The sequence below is a fragment of the Hibiscus syriacus genome, unplaced genomic scaffold (genome assembly GCF_006381635.1).
Source record: "Hibiscus syriacus cultivar Baekdansim isolate YM2019G1 unplaced genomic scaffold, ASM638163v2 tig00109925_pilon, whole genome shotgun sequence".
Classification (NCBI taxonomy): Eukaryota; Viridiplantae; Streptophyta; class Magnoliopsida; order Malvales; family Malvaceae; genus Hibiscus; species Hibiscus syriacus.
In genome coordinates this window covers 439,778-459,450 of record NW_024062531.1, presented here as the reverse complement: position 1 = coordinate 459,450, position 19,673 = coordinate 439,778, and the positions used below count along the sequence as shown (strand labels likewise).

Below are 19,673 nucleotides of genomic sequence, written 5' to 3'. Positions count from 1 at the left end.
ACTACTAAAAGATCAGATCAGAAGTAATTGACAAAGTAGGTATTTTGGTTTGTGTATAGAGTGTTGGCATGTAATAAGTTGTTAATTACGAATGCTCTGGTCGATTTTGTATTTCGTGATCTCTTTTATGTAAATTAACGTATTTTGTTTTAATGAAAGTTTAAAATTTCCCTGTTTTTCTTTAAGTGGCAAAGTTTGAAAAGTCAATGTGACATATCGGACTCATATTCGGGTCGGATACGGGTTAGGGGTGTTACAATTGCAGTCAGTTGTGGCTACATCCACAACAGAGGCAAAATATGTAGCAGCTACACAAGCCAGTAAAGAAGCAATTTGGTTGAAAATTATTGGAGGAGTTTGGGCATAATCAAGAGTATGTCTCTCTATTTTCTGACAGTCAAAGCGCCTTGCATCTAGCAAGGAATCCAACATTTCATTCAAGGACAAAGTACATACGAGTTTAGTACCATTTCATTCGTGAAAAGGTGGAAGAAGGGACGATAGATATACAGAAGATCTATGCCAAAGACAACATAGCAGATTTCATGATGAAGACAATCAATATTGATAAATTTACCTGGTGTTGATCCTCTTGTGGCTTGTCAGAAACGTAAGCAATATGAAGGTACAAGGTAGAAAGAATGGTGTGAAGATATGAGTTCCAATCAAATATTCAAATGGGAGATTGTTGAAAATTTGATATGCACCGAAAGTAACATGCAAAAGTTGAAAAAAAAATTCCACTAAAAGATTTTGTTGAATTTGGGCATTGGTATAATTGCAATTTAGTCATTATACTTTAGGGTATTTACAAGACTAGTCCTTAAGCTTCAACTATAAATACCCTATCTTATTTAGCTTCAAAACCATCCCAAATCATTCTAGTTTTCTCTCAATACTAGAAAATTTAGAGAGTTTTCTTGAGAGTTGTTTTCTCCTTTTTATCAAGAGAGAATTATCATTATTTTTTCCTTGGTAGATTGAGAGAAATTGTAATTCTTATTTTCTTATAGTGAAATTCTTCTACCGTTGCCCGTGGTTTTTACCCTATATTATTTAGGAGTTTTATACGTAAATTTTGTATCTTATTTATCTTTATTTTTTATTTTCTCAAATTATCAGTTGTCATTTTGCTCTATCCGATAGCCGTATTCCGCAACAATAAAATCCCCAAATTTCTTCAATCTCTCTTTATAATTACTATTTTGTCCTTCTAAGCAAGAGAAGGGTGGAAGCGAAATGAACATAAGTAACGAGACTAACGCTTTCGGAAAGTATCAAACTTGGTGCGATTATACACAAAACCTGTCACTAGCTAAAATGCAGCAACTCTTTCCAACAGAGGGAAATTTATACATTTTGCTACATATATTACTTGCTGATATCACAAAATGGCTCATCAGCTCATCATTTAGAGAGTTTTCTTGAGAGTTGTTTTCTCCTTTTTATCAAGAGAGAATTATCATTATTTTTTCCTTGGTAGATTGAGAGAAATTGTAATTCTTATTTTCTTATAGTGAAATTCTTCTACCGTTGCCCGTGGTTTTTACCCTATATTATTTAGGAGTTTTATACGTAAATTTTGTATCTTATTTATCTTTATTTTTTATTTTCTCAAATTATCAGTTGTCATTTTGCTCTATCCGATAGCCGTATTCCGCAACAATAAAATCCCCAAATTTCTTCAATCTCTCTTTATAATTACTATTTTGTCCTTCTAAGCAAGAGAAGGGTGGAAGCGAAATGAACATAAGTAACGAGACTAACGCTTTCGGAAAGTATCAAACTTGGTGCGATTATACACAAAACCTGTCACTAGCTAAAATGCAGCAACTCTTTCCAACAGAGGGAAATTTATACATTTTGCTACATATATTACTTGCTGATATCACAAAATGGCTCATCAGCTCATCATTTATACACTTAAATTAATAGGCATGGAAAACCCAAATATACTTTAATCGAGTTTTTCCATAATCCGAATGACTAACTCAACAAGAAGTTTTATTTGTGGCCATAAATTTGTTATAAATATGATAATACGTACAGGAGCCAGATTCTATATTTACTGAGAGACACGCCATTTGAAGATAATAAGATGATGAAAGAGGATCATAATGATGATGTACAAACATCCATTGGCATCTTCCCCTCGAAACTTTTCGACACTCAGTTAGGGTAAGGTAATCTGCAACAAGCAAGCATTCCAACATACTCAGACGAAGCTCTATGGCATAAACCAGACATCAATAAAGGCTTTATGTAGTCCTTTGAAATCGTTACGAAAATGCATTCGTATATATTGTTCATTCAGTAGTATTAATGATAAAATATAACATTGTTGTTCCTTTTAGAGTATTTTAAGGTGTATGCATTGTTATTAATTAAATTTTTTTGAACAGATAAAAAGTAGTAATCACACCAAACAAATAAAAAAAACAAATCAAAAAATGTATGAATGGTGCTAAAATCGTGTTACCCCAATCTGAGAGAAATGTCAGAGCTAAAGCTTCTCCATGCATGGCCATTAGACTCTGATGGTCGGCCTTGCTCAGCCACATGAGGTGGCAAATTCACCATCTATACCAAAATCAACTTTTACCATTGAATGAAATGAAACCATGCAGGAAAGTAAGAGTTTTCCAGGTGATATACACTCACTTTCTCTTTCAAACGCTGGTTTTCTTCTGTCAGTTCTACTCCCTTCAAATTCAACAGGGTAAAAGTAATTTATCAGCACTGAAGATCATTTGACCAAGAAAGGACAGAAATCTTGGGAATAAAACAAAGTACAGGTATCTTTTTGCAATCATTTGGCAAAACCATAATATATATACATATATAAAAGTATATATCCGCTTACACCATTAAAACTAATCAGTTTTACACTAATTTATAGTCATTAAATTTAAATAAATAAAAGGTTTATATTTGATTAAAATTTATAATTCATAAATAAATATCTTTTAACTCAAAGTAAAATTATATCTATTTTTACCCAATCCAAAATCTTACACCCTAAACTCCAAATCATAAACTTTAAATCCTAAATATTAAAATTTAAATCTTAAACCCTAAACCATAATCCTAAAAGGAAAAATATTGTTTCACTATGAGTTAAAGAAATATTTATTTATTTGTTATAAATTTTAATTAAATCTAAGTCATGTTTTTATTTAAGTCCAATGACTATAAATTAGTGTAAAATTTATTAGTTTTAAGTAGAGTTAGGATCCACTTAAACATAGTGTACAACTTTTAGTTTTACACCATTTTAGAATCTTTGGATGAAAGAAAATTAAAGACTAAGATTAACTCCTTGATTTTTTTCCAGGGAATATCTTCTTTTTTACTGTTAATCTCAACCTTTGATTTTCCCTCATCTAACGATCCTAAAAAGGTGTTAAACTTTTTAATTTTACTATATGTAATTGGATCCTAGCCCTATATATATGGGCGAACAAAACTCGACTAACTTGAAAAATTGATTTTTTCGATTGGATTTGAATTGACTTTGAGTTGTAATTTCATAAACTCCACTTAGCTAAAAAAAATTCAAATTCAAATCAAGTTATAAAATACAACTTGAATAGTAGCTCATACAACTCGAAAATTTTATTTATTAATATATTGATTTTCAAGTTTGAGTCGAGCCTCTCAACACTGTATGATATATGTATGTCATATATGAAAAAATATGAAGAAATATATATGTATCATATATGGTTATAAAAAATCATTTAAATTGGAATAAAATAATATTATAATATTATAAATATTTACAATTAAATTTAAACAGAAACTTAAAAAACATAACTCGAAAAAAATTTCAAATCATGTTTGAATTATAAAATAGGACTCGTCAACTCAAATAACTCAAAATTTTTGACTCGACTCGACTTGACTCAATTAAATACCTCTCTATATATGGTTAGGATCGATGATGGACCCAGGGAGTATTGGGATGTGGTCACATCTCTCGAAGTTTCAAATCCCCATAAATTTTAAGTATTTCTTATTGATTATCTAATTTTGCATCATGTTTTATAGTTTCCCACTCTTAAATTCTTAATATAACTTTTAAGTTCACATTCCCTGACATAAATTTTTGCATCCATTCTTGATTAGTATTCACTTATACCTAGAGTAAAACTTCTACTTTTATATCTTTTTAGGATAGTTGGATAGAGTGAGAATATATGGTTGAGATCATCTTCTTGTTTATTTTTCCTATGAATATCTTTTCATTTATATCCGTTAATCTCAACGGTCTATTTTTACTCATCTAATGGTTCTAAAATTGTGTAAAACTAAAAAAAATTACATAATATAAACGGATACTGCTCATATATACATATATTATATTATACCTTCCTTTTGAGGGTGCTGATTTCTTTGAAAAATCGTTCATCCTGATATATAGAAAGCAGTCAGCATAAGTTAAATCACAATGTACAAAAGTGTCACATGAAAACCTGGTTTACTGAGAGGTGAGTTGGGGCTTGAAGAACACCTTAGTTTGCGTAACTCGTTTAAGGCCTCCTTCAAGTAATTTCTCAAGCTGTTTTAATTCCTCTAAATCTAACCCTTGGAGCTCCTCTCCTCTCAGCTGCCTATGAATGAAAGGATGGCATCAATGGCTCTAACACAGAAACAACAAAACAGTTCTAACATGCAGATTTACCTCAGTTCTCGTGTCTTTTCTGCTATCTCCTTGCTCAACATGGCACATGTGCTACTTTGAAGCTAAATCAAGAAAGAAAAAACAATATCAGATATCGTAGCATCAATGGCATAAGAGAATGAGGCTCTGTTGCAAGCATTTGCAAGGGACAGTGCTGCTTGAGTTCTTAAATTCATAGTCACTCAACTTTGAGTGTTAAAATTACTGCATATATAATAAGACAAATTTGAGTGTTGTAAATGAGTATATAATTAATCAAAAAATAAATAAATGAGTATATAATTCGGATATTAATCTTAAGTTTTGTAGCCAACTATATATTATATGTTATGCATTTGTTTGGTTGAAATAGAAAGGGACAAAATATATAGAAACAAGTCAAATGCATATTCTTTGAGTCTATTATATTTAGGATTTGGTCCAAAATTTCTAATTGACCAGGCAAGAGCTGGTGTGGAGAGGTTCACTTCCCACCATTCAACCCAGTAAACAAGAGAACTGCCTTAACCTATATCGATCTAGCTTTAAAATTTAATTAAATTATTGTTTTCTTTGACTAAAACCTAACTAGATCGTTAAAATTTTAATAGGGAAACATGTCAACTTATTTAGCAATCCACATTTACTTTAAATAATATATAAAAATATTTAAGAAGTTATCCATCTCAAGAGTTATCGCGTGAATTGTCATGAAAAAGACAATAATTTTATCTAAAAAATTGTATATAATTTGACCAAATTTTGAAGGTGAGGGTTAAAATGATAAAAAAATTATGGCCATTGTGACAAAATGAATAAATGTTACACGTTAAATTTGTTATTATACAAAAATAATAATATTGTATCATCAAATTTAATTAAATTAACGATTATTTGAGCATATAAAATTTTTTAGACCCTTATTTTGAATATGTTTGAAAACATTTGACCTCTCCTTCGACTGAGTCAATGGTTAAGCCTTTAAAAATATTTTTTATTTAACCATTTTAAAAGATAGACCTTTTATGTGAATAAATCTTAAAATAATTAGAATTTGGGTGCTTATTTGAACATTTAACCAAAAAAAACAATCTATACTATTGGTTCAAGACTGAAGTTAGAAAACTAACACTAAAAGAAGATTTTTAGATAATTATGACTTATTTATGATAATTAGTTTAAATAGTTTGTGGAATGATGGGTAGCAAAATGAAATGATAAAAAAACATATATATATATATATATATATATATATATATATATATATATATATATATATTATTAAGTCATAGCTTGTGAAGAGTGTCAATATTCAAAGATTGCAACTTCTTGTGACAAATGTAGACTTGGATGAAATTGATTGAAACTTGGAACAATTGTTGCTAATATAGAAAAGAAGAAGAAGATGAAATGATGTTCAAAGCTCTAACCTGCAGTTCAAGGGATGGAATTGGATCCAATCTGTCGATCCTTTCTGACAGCAGATTTCGCCTTTCAATCACCTGCCTCGTACTTAAGGATACACCAATACAACATGATATTTGCAAGATTTTTCAAGGACCAATTTCTCAGTATTAATTTGCAAACCATATATATCTTTGGGAAGGCTAACACTCATCATACCACACCCTAAAGTTTGTTTTGCAAAGATAGGGTTCCATGCCATACCCTAAAAGAACCAGAAGCAAAACAAGAGAAAGCCATAGACAAAGCTCGAGAAGCAACATGTTTAAGACACAAAATCAATGATGAATGAGTGCCTATTTTGTATAAGACCTACGATTTGCATGTATCAGTGTTCACGCCAGGTTCATTTTAGGCAAAGCTTTGCTCGTTGTCCAGTTAAATTTGATAATCGCATCGTTTGCAATAAGGATAAAAAAAATGAATTGAAGGTCAAAATGATGAAAGTTTTGCTTTGAATTTGAATCGATTTAATTGAACCAGGAGGGTAAGTAGAATATCAGGGTTCTCTTGTACCTGCAACAGAATACAATACACTGAAGGCGTCGTCTATCAGACAGAAAATCAGTCATAAAATATGGCTTCTGCAACCTTCAACATATAGAAATATCTTGGGCTTCAAGTTATAGTAGTACTGCATATGTGTTTTTTACTAAAGGGAGAAGCTTTTTTTAATAGAAATGTATAGGAATCCAGTACATTTCAGTCATTATGATTTACACTTTTAACACAGTTTTCTTTTTCTTGATTCTAAATATCTTCATTCAATGCCATAATATCTTGGTCTCTTTATCTCAGTCATTGACCTACGCAATATAATATACAAGCAAACAGCATGCGTAGTTTCCTATGTACGAAAAAAAAGAAAAGAAAAAACCAGACTGAAAAATAGAGCAAGAGCACAAAAGGACGATGACATATAATACGAGAGAAGGGAAGAAGAAGCATAATATTAAATTGAGGCCGTAATTAACACATCATAATCGCAATTTAGTACTATGAGTGAAGAAGACGAAGAAGAAAGAGGAATTTACCTGGTGTTGGAGTACTCGAAGAGCTTCCCGGTGTTAGAAAACACTAAAAGAGCAATCTCGGCATCGCAAAGAGTAGAGAGCTCATGAGCTTTCTTGAAAAGCCCTCTTCTCCTCTTAGAGAAAGTCACCTGCCTCGCCGCTAAGTTGTCGATTTTCTTGATCTGGATTTTCTGTCTCGTCATTTGATCAATTTTATCCAAACCTTTCATACAAAATCAAACCAAAGCACCATTTGAACCAATACTTCCTTAGAATCAAAGGCAAACAGTGATATTTCCAGAAAAAGGGTGTTTCAAAGAAGATCAAAATTTAGTCAAAACACAAAAAAATCCAATCGGAAATGAAAACTCGCCAAGCTATTGAGGAATAGAAAAAAAAATAAAGGGTGTTCGGTTTTGGTAACAAAAAATAAAAAACGGGAGAATCCACAGAAAGAAAAAAAAAATGGTGTTTAGTTTCATTAACAAGAAAACTCCACAGATCGAGCAAAAATACAAGAAGAGAAGCAAGTTTAAGATGAGCAAACGTTTCCAGATATGCGAAAATGTATAGAAAAGCAATCGGTGATATAAAAAGCAAAGAGATCAACCGCAGCACAGTTTTCTTTCCAAATTAAGCTTAGCGTAATCAATACTTTACGAAAAAAAATAATAAAATAGAAAAAGAACCCCAGGGTACCTCATCAATAAAAGCATAAAAAACCCTAGATAGGGATTAGAAACTAGCTAGAAAGGATAAGAGCATAGCCAAAGAGGGGGAAAAGAGAGTGAAGAAAAGGACATTAAAAACCTACCAACGGAAGCACATTTAACGAGAAAAATTGAAGGAAGAACAAGTGAAGGGATTGGAGTGAGTTTGTATGGCTTTTCACATAATATATCTGCTTTTTAGGACTTCACAAAGAACCAGATACAAAGCCACCAATTGTTTTCAGAGAGAGGGAATTTGGAAGGGATATAAAAAGAAAAAGGAACTAAGTAAAGATATTGAAAGATTCTTTTTTTATGTCCCAAACAATGAGTGAGGACCTCACCCGCAAAAAAAAAAAGAAAAACACTGTCGTAATCATTTTTGAAAACAATTGTATTTTAAAAATAAGGGTAAAGTATAGTAATGGTCACTGAATTTTTCTAATACTTACATTTAGGTTCTCCAACTTTTAAAACCTGTAATACAATCCTTTAACATTTAGTCTGCTTGCAATATGGTTCCCGACGTAACCGACCGTTTGACACCATTATATTGTCGTTAATACGTTTGTAATATGGTCATTAAACTTTTCAGGCGCTTGCATTTAGGTCCCCCAACTTTTAAAACTTGCAACACAATCCTCAATTTTATTCTAAACCCTAAATTCCATTTCGATCTCGAACTTCCTTCTTCGCTTCTCTCTTCTCATTTCCAGCTTAACTTTTCAATCGGGATGCATGGGAAATTCTAATCTAACTTTGAATTCTGTGGAGGTGTTGACTTGAATAAGGGTCCATTGAGAGAAGACCTGACGAAGGGACTATCGGGCCATCAACGATTCAAGGTGTAATGTTAGATACATGTCATCTCATGTGAAGCATAAATGTTCGATGATGCTTGCGAGAAAAAAATGGGGATAAAAATGCAGAGTTGACAAATACTACTAAGATGGACTAAGTATCATTGTTGAAAGTCACCAACAAAGATGGAATTATTTTGTATAAATGGCATATAATAATTTCTTCGTTTAATCATTGTGGTTAAAGATTTTCCAACAGATAATCAAATATAATGAAATCCCAAACAACGTCTTCATCTCTCTGTCTCTTTCGCTAACATGCACTCTCGTTTGGTTTTTGTTCTTCAGTTTTATGCCATGTAAAATTGTAAACCCAAGCAGTGCTCTGTCTTTCAGCTTTTTATTTACAAAGAAAAAATGGAGGAAGAATTGCTGAAACACAACACCGATTGCGTTTATTTCTTAGCCTCTCCCCTCACTTGCAAGAAGGTATTTATTTTCTCTTTTGGGCTCTCCGGAAGTAATCTTTTTCTCTTTCGCACTTTCCCATTTTCAGCTCGCATTGTGTGTTTTTTGTTGGAAATTTTATGTTTCTGGAATTGCATGTCAAGGATCTGGATACTCAGTGTTAGTTTTGAACCAAACCCATCTAATTTTATTTCTTTCTTCTTAAGCAAAACTTTTAGTACTCCTTATGAAAGATATTTAATCCATCATAATAGAAGTGAAAGAGGATCCCAGGCTAAATTTTTTTATCTTCTTGTTTGGTTTTTCTTTAAATCAGGGATTTGGTTGAGTATTGACATAGTGAAATCGCTAGGCTCAATTCAAGAGACTACTGGTACTACTGGGAATTGTATTGATCCGACTGTGGTTTTTAACGTCCTGTGAGCTCGTATTATTTTTAATAAGTTCATGTTAATTATGGGATTGATATATGATGAACGAATTGGATTTTTTACATGTTTTGAAAATTTTACAGTTGAATCTATATTGAATTATAGCTTTAGAAGATAATTCTGCATGCACGCAACTCGAAAGACATCATGATAGGGTAGTATACTTGGAGCAGCTACTTGATATGTTGTCTGGTCATTGCACCGTCATTTCTAGCATATATATGTTTGTTACATTGTCCTCTATGTTTACAATGTCTTTTATTACTGACATGCCATGAATTTACAAGAATTATGGGGTTCTATGATTTTAGTTACGCTATTTGCTTTAGATTCTCATCATGTTTGACTATTGAGTAACATTAAACATGGAGCATTAGAAGTAATTATATGTTAAAAGGGTATGCCATTAATGCATTTGCAATTGGTAATGTTGTATTTGGCATTTAATGTATATCTTAAACAACCCATTTAACGCCTTATCTTTTGGAGTGACTATAACCGAACCTCTTTCCCTTTATTTATTAAGTCCTCCTTTTGAATGGGTTATTAATTGATATTCTTGGTTTATTTTAGTTATTGTTTGGTTGTATGCTGTAGTCCTATGAACTAAAACTCTTTACTATTTTCGCAGCCGTTGGATGTGCATGCTCATCCATCCAAACCTATTGGATTGTTATACCAAAGTGCGACAGCTACGAACAAGACAAATTGGCCTTGTTACTTTTACTTCAATGATTTATGCAATAAACGTGATGGGTGCATTTTTCATGTTCAAAGTGCAATAGCCGTTGGATGTGCATGCAACAAACCTCAAATTTATATTGAAGTAAACATTGTCAAATAGAAAATTCATGTTCAAAATTCTAAAACACTTCAATTACATTCTAAACCCCAAATTCCAAAATACTTTAATTATATTCTAAACCTTAAATTAAAATATTTTAGATTTTGGGGTTTAAAATATAATTGAATTATTTTAGAATTTGGGGTGTAGAATGAAATTGAGGATTATGTTGTAAGTTTTAAAGGTTGAGGGACCTAAATGCAAGCACCTGAAAAGTTCAGTGACCATATTGCAAACATACTAAATGTTGGAGGACTGTCACATCATCTTTTTCTAACGCTAGTGTAACGGCGTCAAACGACCGGTTACGTCGGGGACCATATTGCAAACGGACTAAATGTTGGAGGTCTATATTGCAAGTTTTAAAAGTTAGGGGACCTAAATGTAAGCTTGAGAAAAGTTCGGTGTCATTACTATACTTTACCTTAAAAACAATTATGATTTTATTATAAAAATTTGGATTTTGAATTATTTTGAATCGGATTCGTCATCGATCTTTGGTTTAGGTATGTTGAATACATAAAACGTCTTTTAAAACAATTTTAAGAAAAAATCATTTAAAAGATAAAAGTTTGTATGCGTTTACCAAAAATTCATTTTTTAAGAATCCGAAAGTCGATTACGCATAGGGGAATGATAAGCACTCCCACAATGCCCAAAAAATTGGTACTCAGTCACTTATACATTGTCGTAAACGGTGGACATCGTAAATTTGAATCAATGTTTAAACGATCCTTTTGTTGAACATAGAGTAATTTTTTCCGAATTAATTATTAGAGAAAATTCTTCAACTTAAAAAGAAATCTCAAGATTTGTAATCCTCCATCGGAAAAGATATCTCAATTATTTCTTATCTATAAAAGAATATTCTCTCATTAATTGCTTAAAAATATTAAATCGAATAAGACATTAATATGAAATAATTTAATATTTTTTCTAAAGAGCTCACATCGTCAATACTTAAATTGAAATGGAGAAAAGTAAAATAAAAATAAAACGAATTAAAATATTTCTAACATTTTAATAAATAAATAAAAATGCTCGATTTATTTCAAGTTCACCCTTTGTTTGAATATGGTATTGAATTGCATTACTTCTATAAGGTAGTTCTTTTCATCCATATTCTACGACGAATATTCTTGAAAATATTTGAATCAGCTACAAACATTTTACTCAAGTATGGGAGATATACAGAATGTTGACAATAGATTAATTCATGAACTAAATTATTGTGAATGAAATGGAATAATATAATATAGCAAAGTTTATAAACATACAGGGGTTAAGGCAAATTACTTAAGCATATACATACATATATGATATAACATAACAATAAAATATTTACTAACATATACGTAGAAATGGATAAAAAAGAATGTGTTAATTTTTTTATGAAAACATTTATTTAGTATACGAAGCATTCATGAGCAAAAATATATAAGTATATAAATATTTGATACATGATACATATAAATATAATGTAGTAACAATGGAAATGAAACAACAGGCCACATTATGTAATAATTTAAGGAATTAAAACTTAATATAGTCAAACAACAGGGATTAAACTGGAAATAAAATAAAAATTTGACACCAAGTCAAAGTTAGTGACCAAAATGTATACATAACCAAGCACGAGACTTCAAAGCATGAATTACACAATTTTAAATATTGTAAGTACAAAGTGCCAAAATAAAATGAATCAGAAATTCTGAAGGGTAAATAAGAATAATACCTAAAAGCAACAATATACAAAGCAATGACTGAAATGAAAGATTTGCATATATTATGACCAGAGTTAAACATTAACGAAAATGGTATAATACAAAGGGTAATGACTTAAATATATACATGGAAAAATATATGCCTAAAACAAGATATCACAAAGTTTCATTAATGACTAAAACAAAATATTACATGTGAGCAAGGACTTAAACTGCAATTAGCCCCTATGCTATAAAACGCACGGAACCTCTCCCCCAAACAACGTCGTTTCACACTCGATATATATGGCTAAAAGCCATGCCTAAACCGGCTGCCCCTTCCCCATTTGCTTTATTTCTTACTTTGGCCTAAAAGGGAGAGATCCAAAGCTCTCAACCTCCCCCTTCTTTCTCATATCCTCCACCGAGAAAAGACCAAAAAACCATCCAGCCACCGTAAATCAGTGGTCCCAACAGCGGCTAAAAAACAAACCAAACCTCTTTTACTCCTCTACACCTAAGATTCTAAAAAACAACTCGAAACTTTCTTCATGAAGCCCCAAAAAATCCCAAGAAACTCTCCACTTTTCTAGATCTAAAAGACAAAAGACTTTTTACCTTCGGTATGGTGGTTTGTTTTGGCCTCGACGAAACCCACGGCGGTGGTTGTTTGAAAAGGTAAAACCTTTTTGTTTTCTTGGTTTATTTTCTTTTGATTTTTCTTCTCTTCGAATGACCCCTTTCTCTCTTTGGGTTTTTCTGGGGTTTTTTCTTCTTTTGTTGTTCAAATCCCCTCTTTGTCGGATTAGAAAAAAACCTCCCTTTCATTTTGCTTGCATGTCGATTTATGGGTGATTATAGGGTAGGAATTATTAGATCTGCTCATAGTGGAATGATTTCCCTATTCTAGAGTAGATGAAATCCCCGAAAAATAAGGATTTAACCCAATTTTTAATGGGTTTTGAATTGGTTGGATTGATTTGTCTTTTTCTTCTACTGTTGATGATGATTTCATGTCACTGTAGGTTGAAAACGACAGCGTCAGTAGGTGAACGCGGCGGCTCAACGCGACGGGGGGAACGAAAGTGTGGCGCGTACATCACACGCGTGCCATCAAACGACCGAATTTTGATGTTGACAGTAACTGTTGATATTTATTAGGGTGAAACCCTAAATTCTAGGTGATCTAGACCATTGATCTACTTCTAGATCCAACGGTGGATATTAGAGGCGGCTGGAGCTAAGGGTGAAAAAACCCTAGTTGTTTGGGTCCTGTGGGCTTCGTTCTGGGCCTGAACCGGGTGAGCTTGGATGCTGTTGCAGGCTGCATTGTTTCCTGGCGGGTTGGCAGCTGGATTGGCTTGGATGCTATTGTAGTTGGGCCCTTGTAATTTGGTTTGGGCATATTTGTAACATGTAAAAATAATAAAAGAAATAATAATAATAATTAAAATAATAATAATTAATTATAAACAATTAAAACCCGTACAAAAACAGGTGTCTACAATCACGTTCTTTTGGATAAAAAGGAAATAATTTGAGATTTTGTTTTGGTTATATTTCGTAGGAGATACTTGTATTATTAGCTTTTGGTGGATTTAGCCTAAAAACTATAATTGAATTGTTTTTAATACCTTTATTTTTCAAAACATGCATTTTCAGTCAAATAATATAATATGACTTTTTTAAACATGATATATATATATACAAAATGATATTTTACAAAATTAGGCAACTTTCTGTGCATTACAAAAAGAGAAGAAATATTAATTATTGAGCGGTACTCTCAGTGTAAAAGAAAATGTTATTTTTCAGAAGATTCAAGTTCGTGTAGCTAAGTCTACATGATATGTGTGCATTATCAATAAGCTACAAAAATTATGAACAAAATTCTTTTATAATCACCATAAATTATTTTAAAAATAAAGAAAATATATAATATGTATATAATTGTAAAAAATATAAATGCATATACATATCACATTTTAAAAGACAAACCACGTCAAATTGTTAGGTATGATTATCAGAAGAAAATGATTATAGGATTGAAAATACATCTATATGGAAGGTTTAAAACTTTTAAATGATAAAATTATAATGAAAAGATAAATTTATAAGAAATGGATAGTATAGGGGTCTTTTATGAAATTAGATATTTTAGGGTGGAGTTTTGGAATTTTCGTGCAGATAGACCATTCTGAATAGCAGTCAAAAAATTATGACTCCTTTGTTTGTAGCCTCGTACCCGTTTACTTCTTCGAGGCTTCAACTTGACTCTCTCATTTTTTAAGAGTAAAATTCAATTCAACTAATTCAATTATGTATGTATTATATCTTCTAAAAATATAATTTAATTACTTAATTAATATTATTATAAATAAATTATTTGATCATTAAAATTAAAATAAATGTTTAATATGATTGATATAATAATAATTTTCACCATTAAAATTTACACGTTCTATTAATATAGGTTTAAGTCAAAAGATAGGAAAACAAGTTATTTTCAAAAACAATAATGACATTGACTTCAAAAACTTATCATAGATCATCATATAAATTAAATTACAAGTTAAAATTTATATGGTTTGAAAGGTTACTGAATTTAATTTCTTATAAAACAAATGGAACATGATTTAAAATCGTAGATTATTTTTTTAATTACATTTTTATTTATTTTCTATTAAAATATATTTTTAATGGTTAAATGGATGATTGTTATACCTAGAAGTTATGGGTTCGATATCAATGAGTGTAGGATATTTAAGCATTTATTCTCAAATAGTTGAGAGTTTTTAGAACATATATTATCACTTGTAATCACCATACGTTAATAAAATAATAATAATACAAACTGTTATATTTTAATAATTAATATTTTAATCATGTTTTATGATTTATTATCGATTATAGATCATTTTTTAAAAGATTAAAAGTTTGTAAAACTTAGAAAGGATTTTATAAAGCCTAAAGATTTATGATTAAGCATAATACACTCTTTGATAAGCAAGTTTGAAACTAACAAGGGATCATGAGTATCGTTCCGTAATGTTACTAACAAGGGATCATGAGTACCGCTCGGGATAACATTACGGGCATCCAAAATTATTTGACTAGAAACTATGAGCGACACAAAACTATTCGAATACTCAATTATTTGATCACATTTTCAATCTAGTAAATTCGTCAAGTTAGATATGCAAGCGATTTGATCATGTTTATTATGAAGATCAAGCATTAAAATGTACGATACGCATGCCCAGGGATGAACCGAGGAAAGGCATGTGGAGGTTGTCACCCCTGTAAATTTAAAATTACCATATATTTTAGATTTTTTATGTATTTTTTATTGAAAATCTATTTTCATCCCTCCTGAAATTTTATAAGTTCGTCATTTCTTATGATTTTAAAAATTAACCCCATAACTTAAATCCTGTGTATGTCCATGTTCATGTATGTTTCTATGTATACATTTGACTTACGTTCTCATATTTATGAGTTGCTTGAAGTATAGTAGATTAGTTGTTTACAATTGAACTTGTAAATCTCAATGTTCAATTTGTCTTTCTTTTCATATTAATAGATTTTTGTTCTTGTTCGAGGAGCATCGTCGACAAGGAATTTCCAACTCCCAGTATATAAAGTATGATACCTTATCTATTAATGGCCAATATATTTCTCGGGTCTTACTTGTATTTTGAGATTTGTAATTCATTTATTGTTTTAGATATTTAACTATTTTGATATTCACTTATATCAAATCTTCATATATTCTTGTATAATTATTTTTATTACCGTTTTAGTATAATCATTTGATAATATTTTCCCAAATATGAAATGTTTTTAAAATATTAATCTATTTATTAAGTTGTTTCGGTGACTCAAATGTAATATCTTAATTTCGAGTAATTTGTATTTAGGATTAGGGTGTGACACAATTTAATATATATAATTGTTATTTGCAACTGGTTTTAAAACTACTAAGGTGTTTCAAAAAAAAAACTTTTGGGCAAAACACACAAATGGTCTCTCGAATATAAGATATTGTTTTATTGAATCCCTCAACTATGAAAAGTTGCAAAATAGTGCTTCATCCATAGGGAGTTACTTTATTGAGTCTCTCGAGTATTAAAAATTATAAAATGGTCACCTTACTATTTATTATGTTTCAAACTTGTCTTTTTTCTTTTTAAAAAATTAGCGATCGTCTGATTTGGACGTCAACATGATGAATAATATATGATAGTATTTGAGATTATGAGATTAGATATTATCATATCTCAATCAGCAGGTTAACGTCCAACTCATACCACCGTTAGATTTTTTGAAAAAAGAACTAGTTTGAAATATAATGAAGTGTCATGTGACTATTTTATAACTTTTAATAGTTGAGAGACTCAATGAAACATCTTCCTATAGTCAAGGGATTATTTTCTAACTTTTAATAATTACTTATTATGCAATTAAGACTATTCGTCTTGCTAAACTTAGTGAGTTTATATTCCAGGCCCGTAAAAATTATATTATACATCGGTTGAAATAAGTCTCACAAAGCCTTTTGTTTGTGATCAAATAGTTTAACAACAGTTTGATTGATTGTCTCCTTTTAATAGCTAAACTACGAGAACAAAAAAAAATCTAGTATATATATGGTAATTCACATATAGAACTTAAACACATCAAGCCAATAATTTATACTCCTCTTTATGATTATCTCATGGCTAGAAGCCATATGTTTACCATTATAAAATTTTGATTGTGCATTATATATTTATATCAGTCCACCATAAATGCACAAAATTAATATTTGAAGTAGATTGAGTATAAATCTCGCTTTATTGAATGTTTTGAGATTCAATATGGCATGAATTGCCTATTATTATTATTTTCATCAGGGAGAAGAAACACAGGTGGATGAAAAAGATATATGAATTATCATTTTATTTTGATCATCGTACATAGTGATATGTATAAAAAAATCATAAGATAATTCATTACAAGTTAGCTGCCACCAAACTTGAGAGAAGATTTGTCCCCAATACTTACTAAAACGAAAGAAAATAAAACTACATGCTATGAATGTAATGCAATGCAAGGTACCTTAGCTTTAAGCGGGTGGTGGTGCAGCGGTTGCACGGCGAGTGCGCTTTCTTAGCTTGGCGGGGCTAGAATGTTCGGAGTCATACGCAGGTGCGGCTAGAGGAGTGCTAGGTCCTTCTGGAACAGTTGGGAGCGGAGGCTCATAATGCTGAGATGCTTTCCTGAGGTGGCATCGGCTCCTACGCAAGGGAGCTTGCCGTGGCATCTCGGATTGTGACTCCTCGGTTAACTCAATGGGATGTGGTACGTCAGGGTGTGCTTCTTCCATAGGCGCGACAGGTTGCGGTATATGAGGATGTTCGACCGCCAGGGGTTCAACGAATTGTGGTGGTTCTTAGATATTGGCGAGTTAGAGGTTGGCTTCTCGATCTACGTCGGGTGACACTGCATGGACTGGATCAGGGTCAACTAGAACGTTTGCGTCTGCGGGCTGGTGACTCTCTTTACTGGATGAGTGTTGATCAGTAGCTGGAGCAGGGTGGGGTGCTTCTGTAGATGCCTCGGCATCCTCATTTGTTGGCACAAGTCTGTCAGAGAAGACAGGAATGGTGAAGTTTGTGTGCGGGAGAAACTCCATCAAGGCGCTGATGAGAAATTCATCTCGACGTTTGGCGTAGGAAAAATATGTCATCAGTTTGTCGGACAGCTGGCCGACATGCTCTTGAGTACACTGAACTGCCTGCTCCAGGGCATTTGAAGTTGCCCTGGCATGTGGAAATAGTGTAGCGCGAGATGTGGTTGCCTCTTTTTCCTTCCCTTTGGCTTCCTTGTAACTCAATAACAGAGGGATTTTTGCTTTGGTGATTCCAACAATACCCGGTAAAATCTCATCAAATATTTCTTCGGGGACTTTCTTTTTACGGCATTAGGTGGTGATGAGATTTGGAAATACCAGGGCACTTGCAGGTCGCTTCAGGCACAAATGAGTATGTTCCACGATAAGTTTCCCTACATCGATGGTGTGCCCGAATATGATTGAATGCAGCAAGAGCATCCGCTGGCAAGACACGGTGGTATTGTGGGAAGTGGGTAAGAGTTTGTGCTTCATGAAATGATTCCATAACTTCACTTGTGGAAGTAGTCTCTATCGGTCCACGGTTTTCTGCTCATTTGTTGCCCCGTTCCATTAAGTATCGGGAAGACAAAGGTCTTCCAGGATGCCTTGGTAAGTTTCGTTGTCAGCTTCTTGTGCAAAACTAGTATGGTGGTCATCAGCAACCTGCAGTTTAAAGTAGCAATTAATGGAAGAAGGAGTAAAACGAATAGAAATGCCGCAAACCACCACGACATGTTGATTTGGCTCGGTGATGTTTGAATAAAACTCCTTCACTATGGTTGCGTTGACAGATGCATGATGCTTGGCAAATTTTTGCCACTTATGTGTGGTGACCACATCGAGCACCTCGCTCCCTAAGTCAGCATCCTCCTCCTCGGAGAAGATAAACCCTAACTTGAAAAAGACTCACCGGTTCTTGATAGTTTGGAACCGTTCGCGGGCGGTATCATCTACAAATCATGGTGGCGAGGGTGGTGGAGGGGGTCATGATCGGACCATCGTGAAAATAGAATAAAAAATGAGGAAGAAAGCTTGGATCATGATCAGTTATGGATGCTCGGTCAAACGGAAAGGAAAAGAAGAAGATAGAAAGTGAAAGTTGAAAGAGATAAGGCAAAAAGTGAAAAAGGGATACAAACAAAGTGAAGATTTTTGTGGGGACATGTTATAAAAAGGTGGGGTCTAGACGGGAAAGAAACAAAGTCAAAAAAATTCAATCCCTCAAGTCAAAAGTCAAAAGGGTAAATATTTTCCCTCCTTTTCCCATTTCGTTTGCCGCCTAAATTTTTACAAACTTCTTCCATACAACTCACGTGCTCTCCATGTGGGTTAACCCTTGCAAAAATACAATAAAAATAATTAACAAGAAATATTAAAATAACAGCAAGACAAGAGTAATTTATGTACATAAGTAAAATTAAAATGCCACGGCATCCCTAAGATGCCAGACCAGTGTCGACGTCGTGCAAGAGCAGCGCCGAGTTGTCACGCACATGTGGGATTCCCAGGTAGGCCTTTAGACGCTAGCCATTGACTTTAAAGATGGATCCATCATCCATGTTCTTGATATTAACAGCACCGTATGGGTAAACATGATGGATTTCGAATGGTCCCGACCAACGTGACTTCAGTTTGCCAGGGAAGAGTTTGAGCCTTGAGTTGAAAAGCATCACTTTCTGACCCACATGAAAATATCGTGGCAAAAGAATTTTTTCATGCCACTTTTTGGTTTTTTCCTTATAGAGCTTGGTATTTTCATATGCTTGCGCTCAAAACTCCTCCATTTCATTTAGATCAAGCAATCATTTCTCCATAGCAAGTTGCTCGTTGAAGTTTAGCTTCTTGATTGCCCAGTATGCCTTGTGTTCTAGTTCAACTGGTAGGTGGCAGATTTTCCATGTACCATCTTGAAAGGCGACAT

At 32.5% G+C, this 19,673-nt stretch overlaps 1 protein-coding gene across 1 annotated transcript; it reads right to left on the bottom strand.

Moving 5' to 3' along the window:
- Window positions 1-1,883: 1,883 nt before the first annotated feature.
- On the bottom strand, window positions 1,884-8,098 carry LOC120210510 (MADS-box protein SVP-like). The gene is made up of 10 exons (XM_039209233.1): window positions 7,955-8,098; window positions 7,162-7,363; window positions 6,094-6,175; window positions 4,685-4,746; window positions 4,514-4,613; window positions 4,371-4,412; window positions 2,662-2,703; window positions 2,480-2,580; window positions 2,167-2,188; window positions 1,884-2,106 (listed from the first exon to the last, which is right to left on the bottom strand). The coding sequence occupies exons 2-9, from the start codon at window positions 7,341-7,343 to the stop codon at window positions 2,170-2,172; spliced, it is 630 nt and encodes a 209-aa protein (XP_039065164.1). The 5' UTR covers window positions 7,344-7,363; window positions 7,955-8,098; the 3' UTR covers window positions 1,884-2,106; window positions 2,167-2,169.
- Between the last annotated feature and the right edge of the window lie 11,575 nt (window positions 8,099-19,673).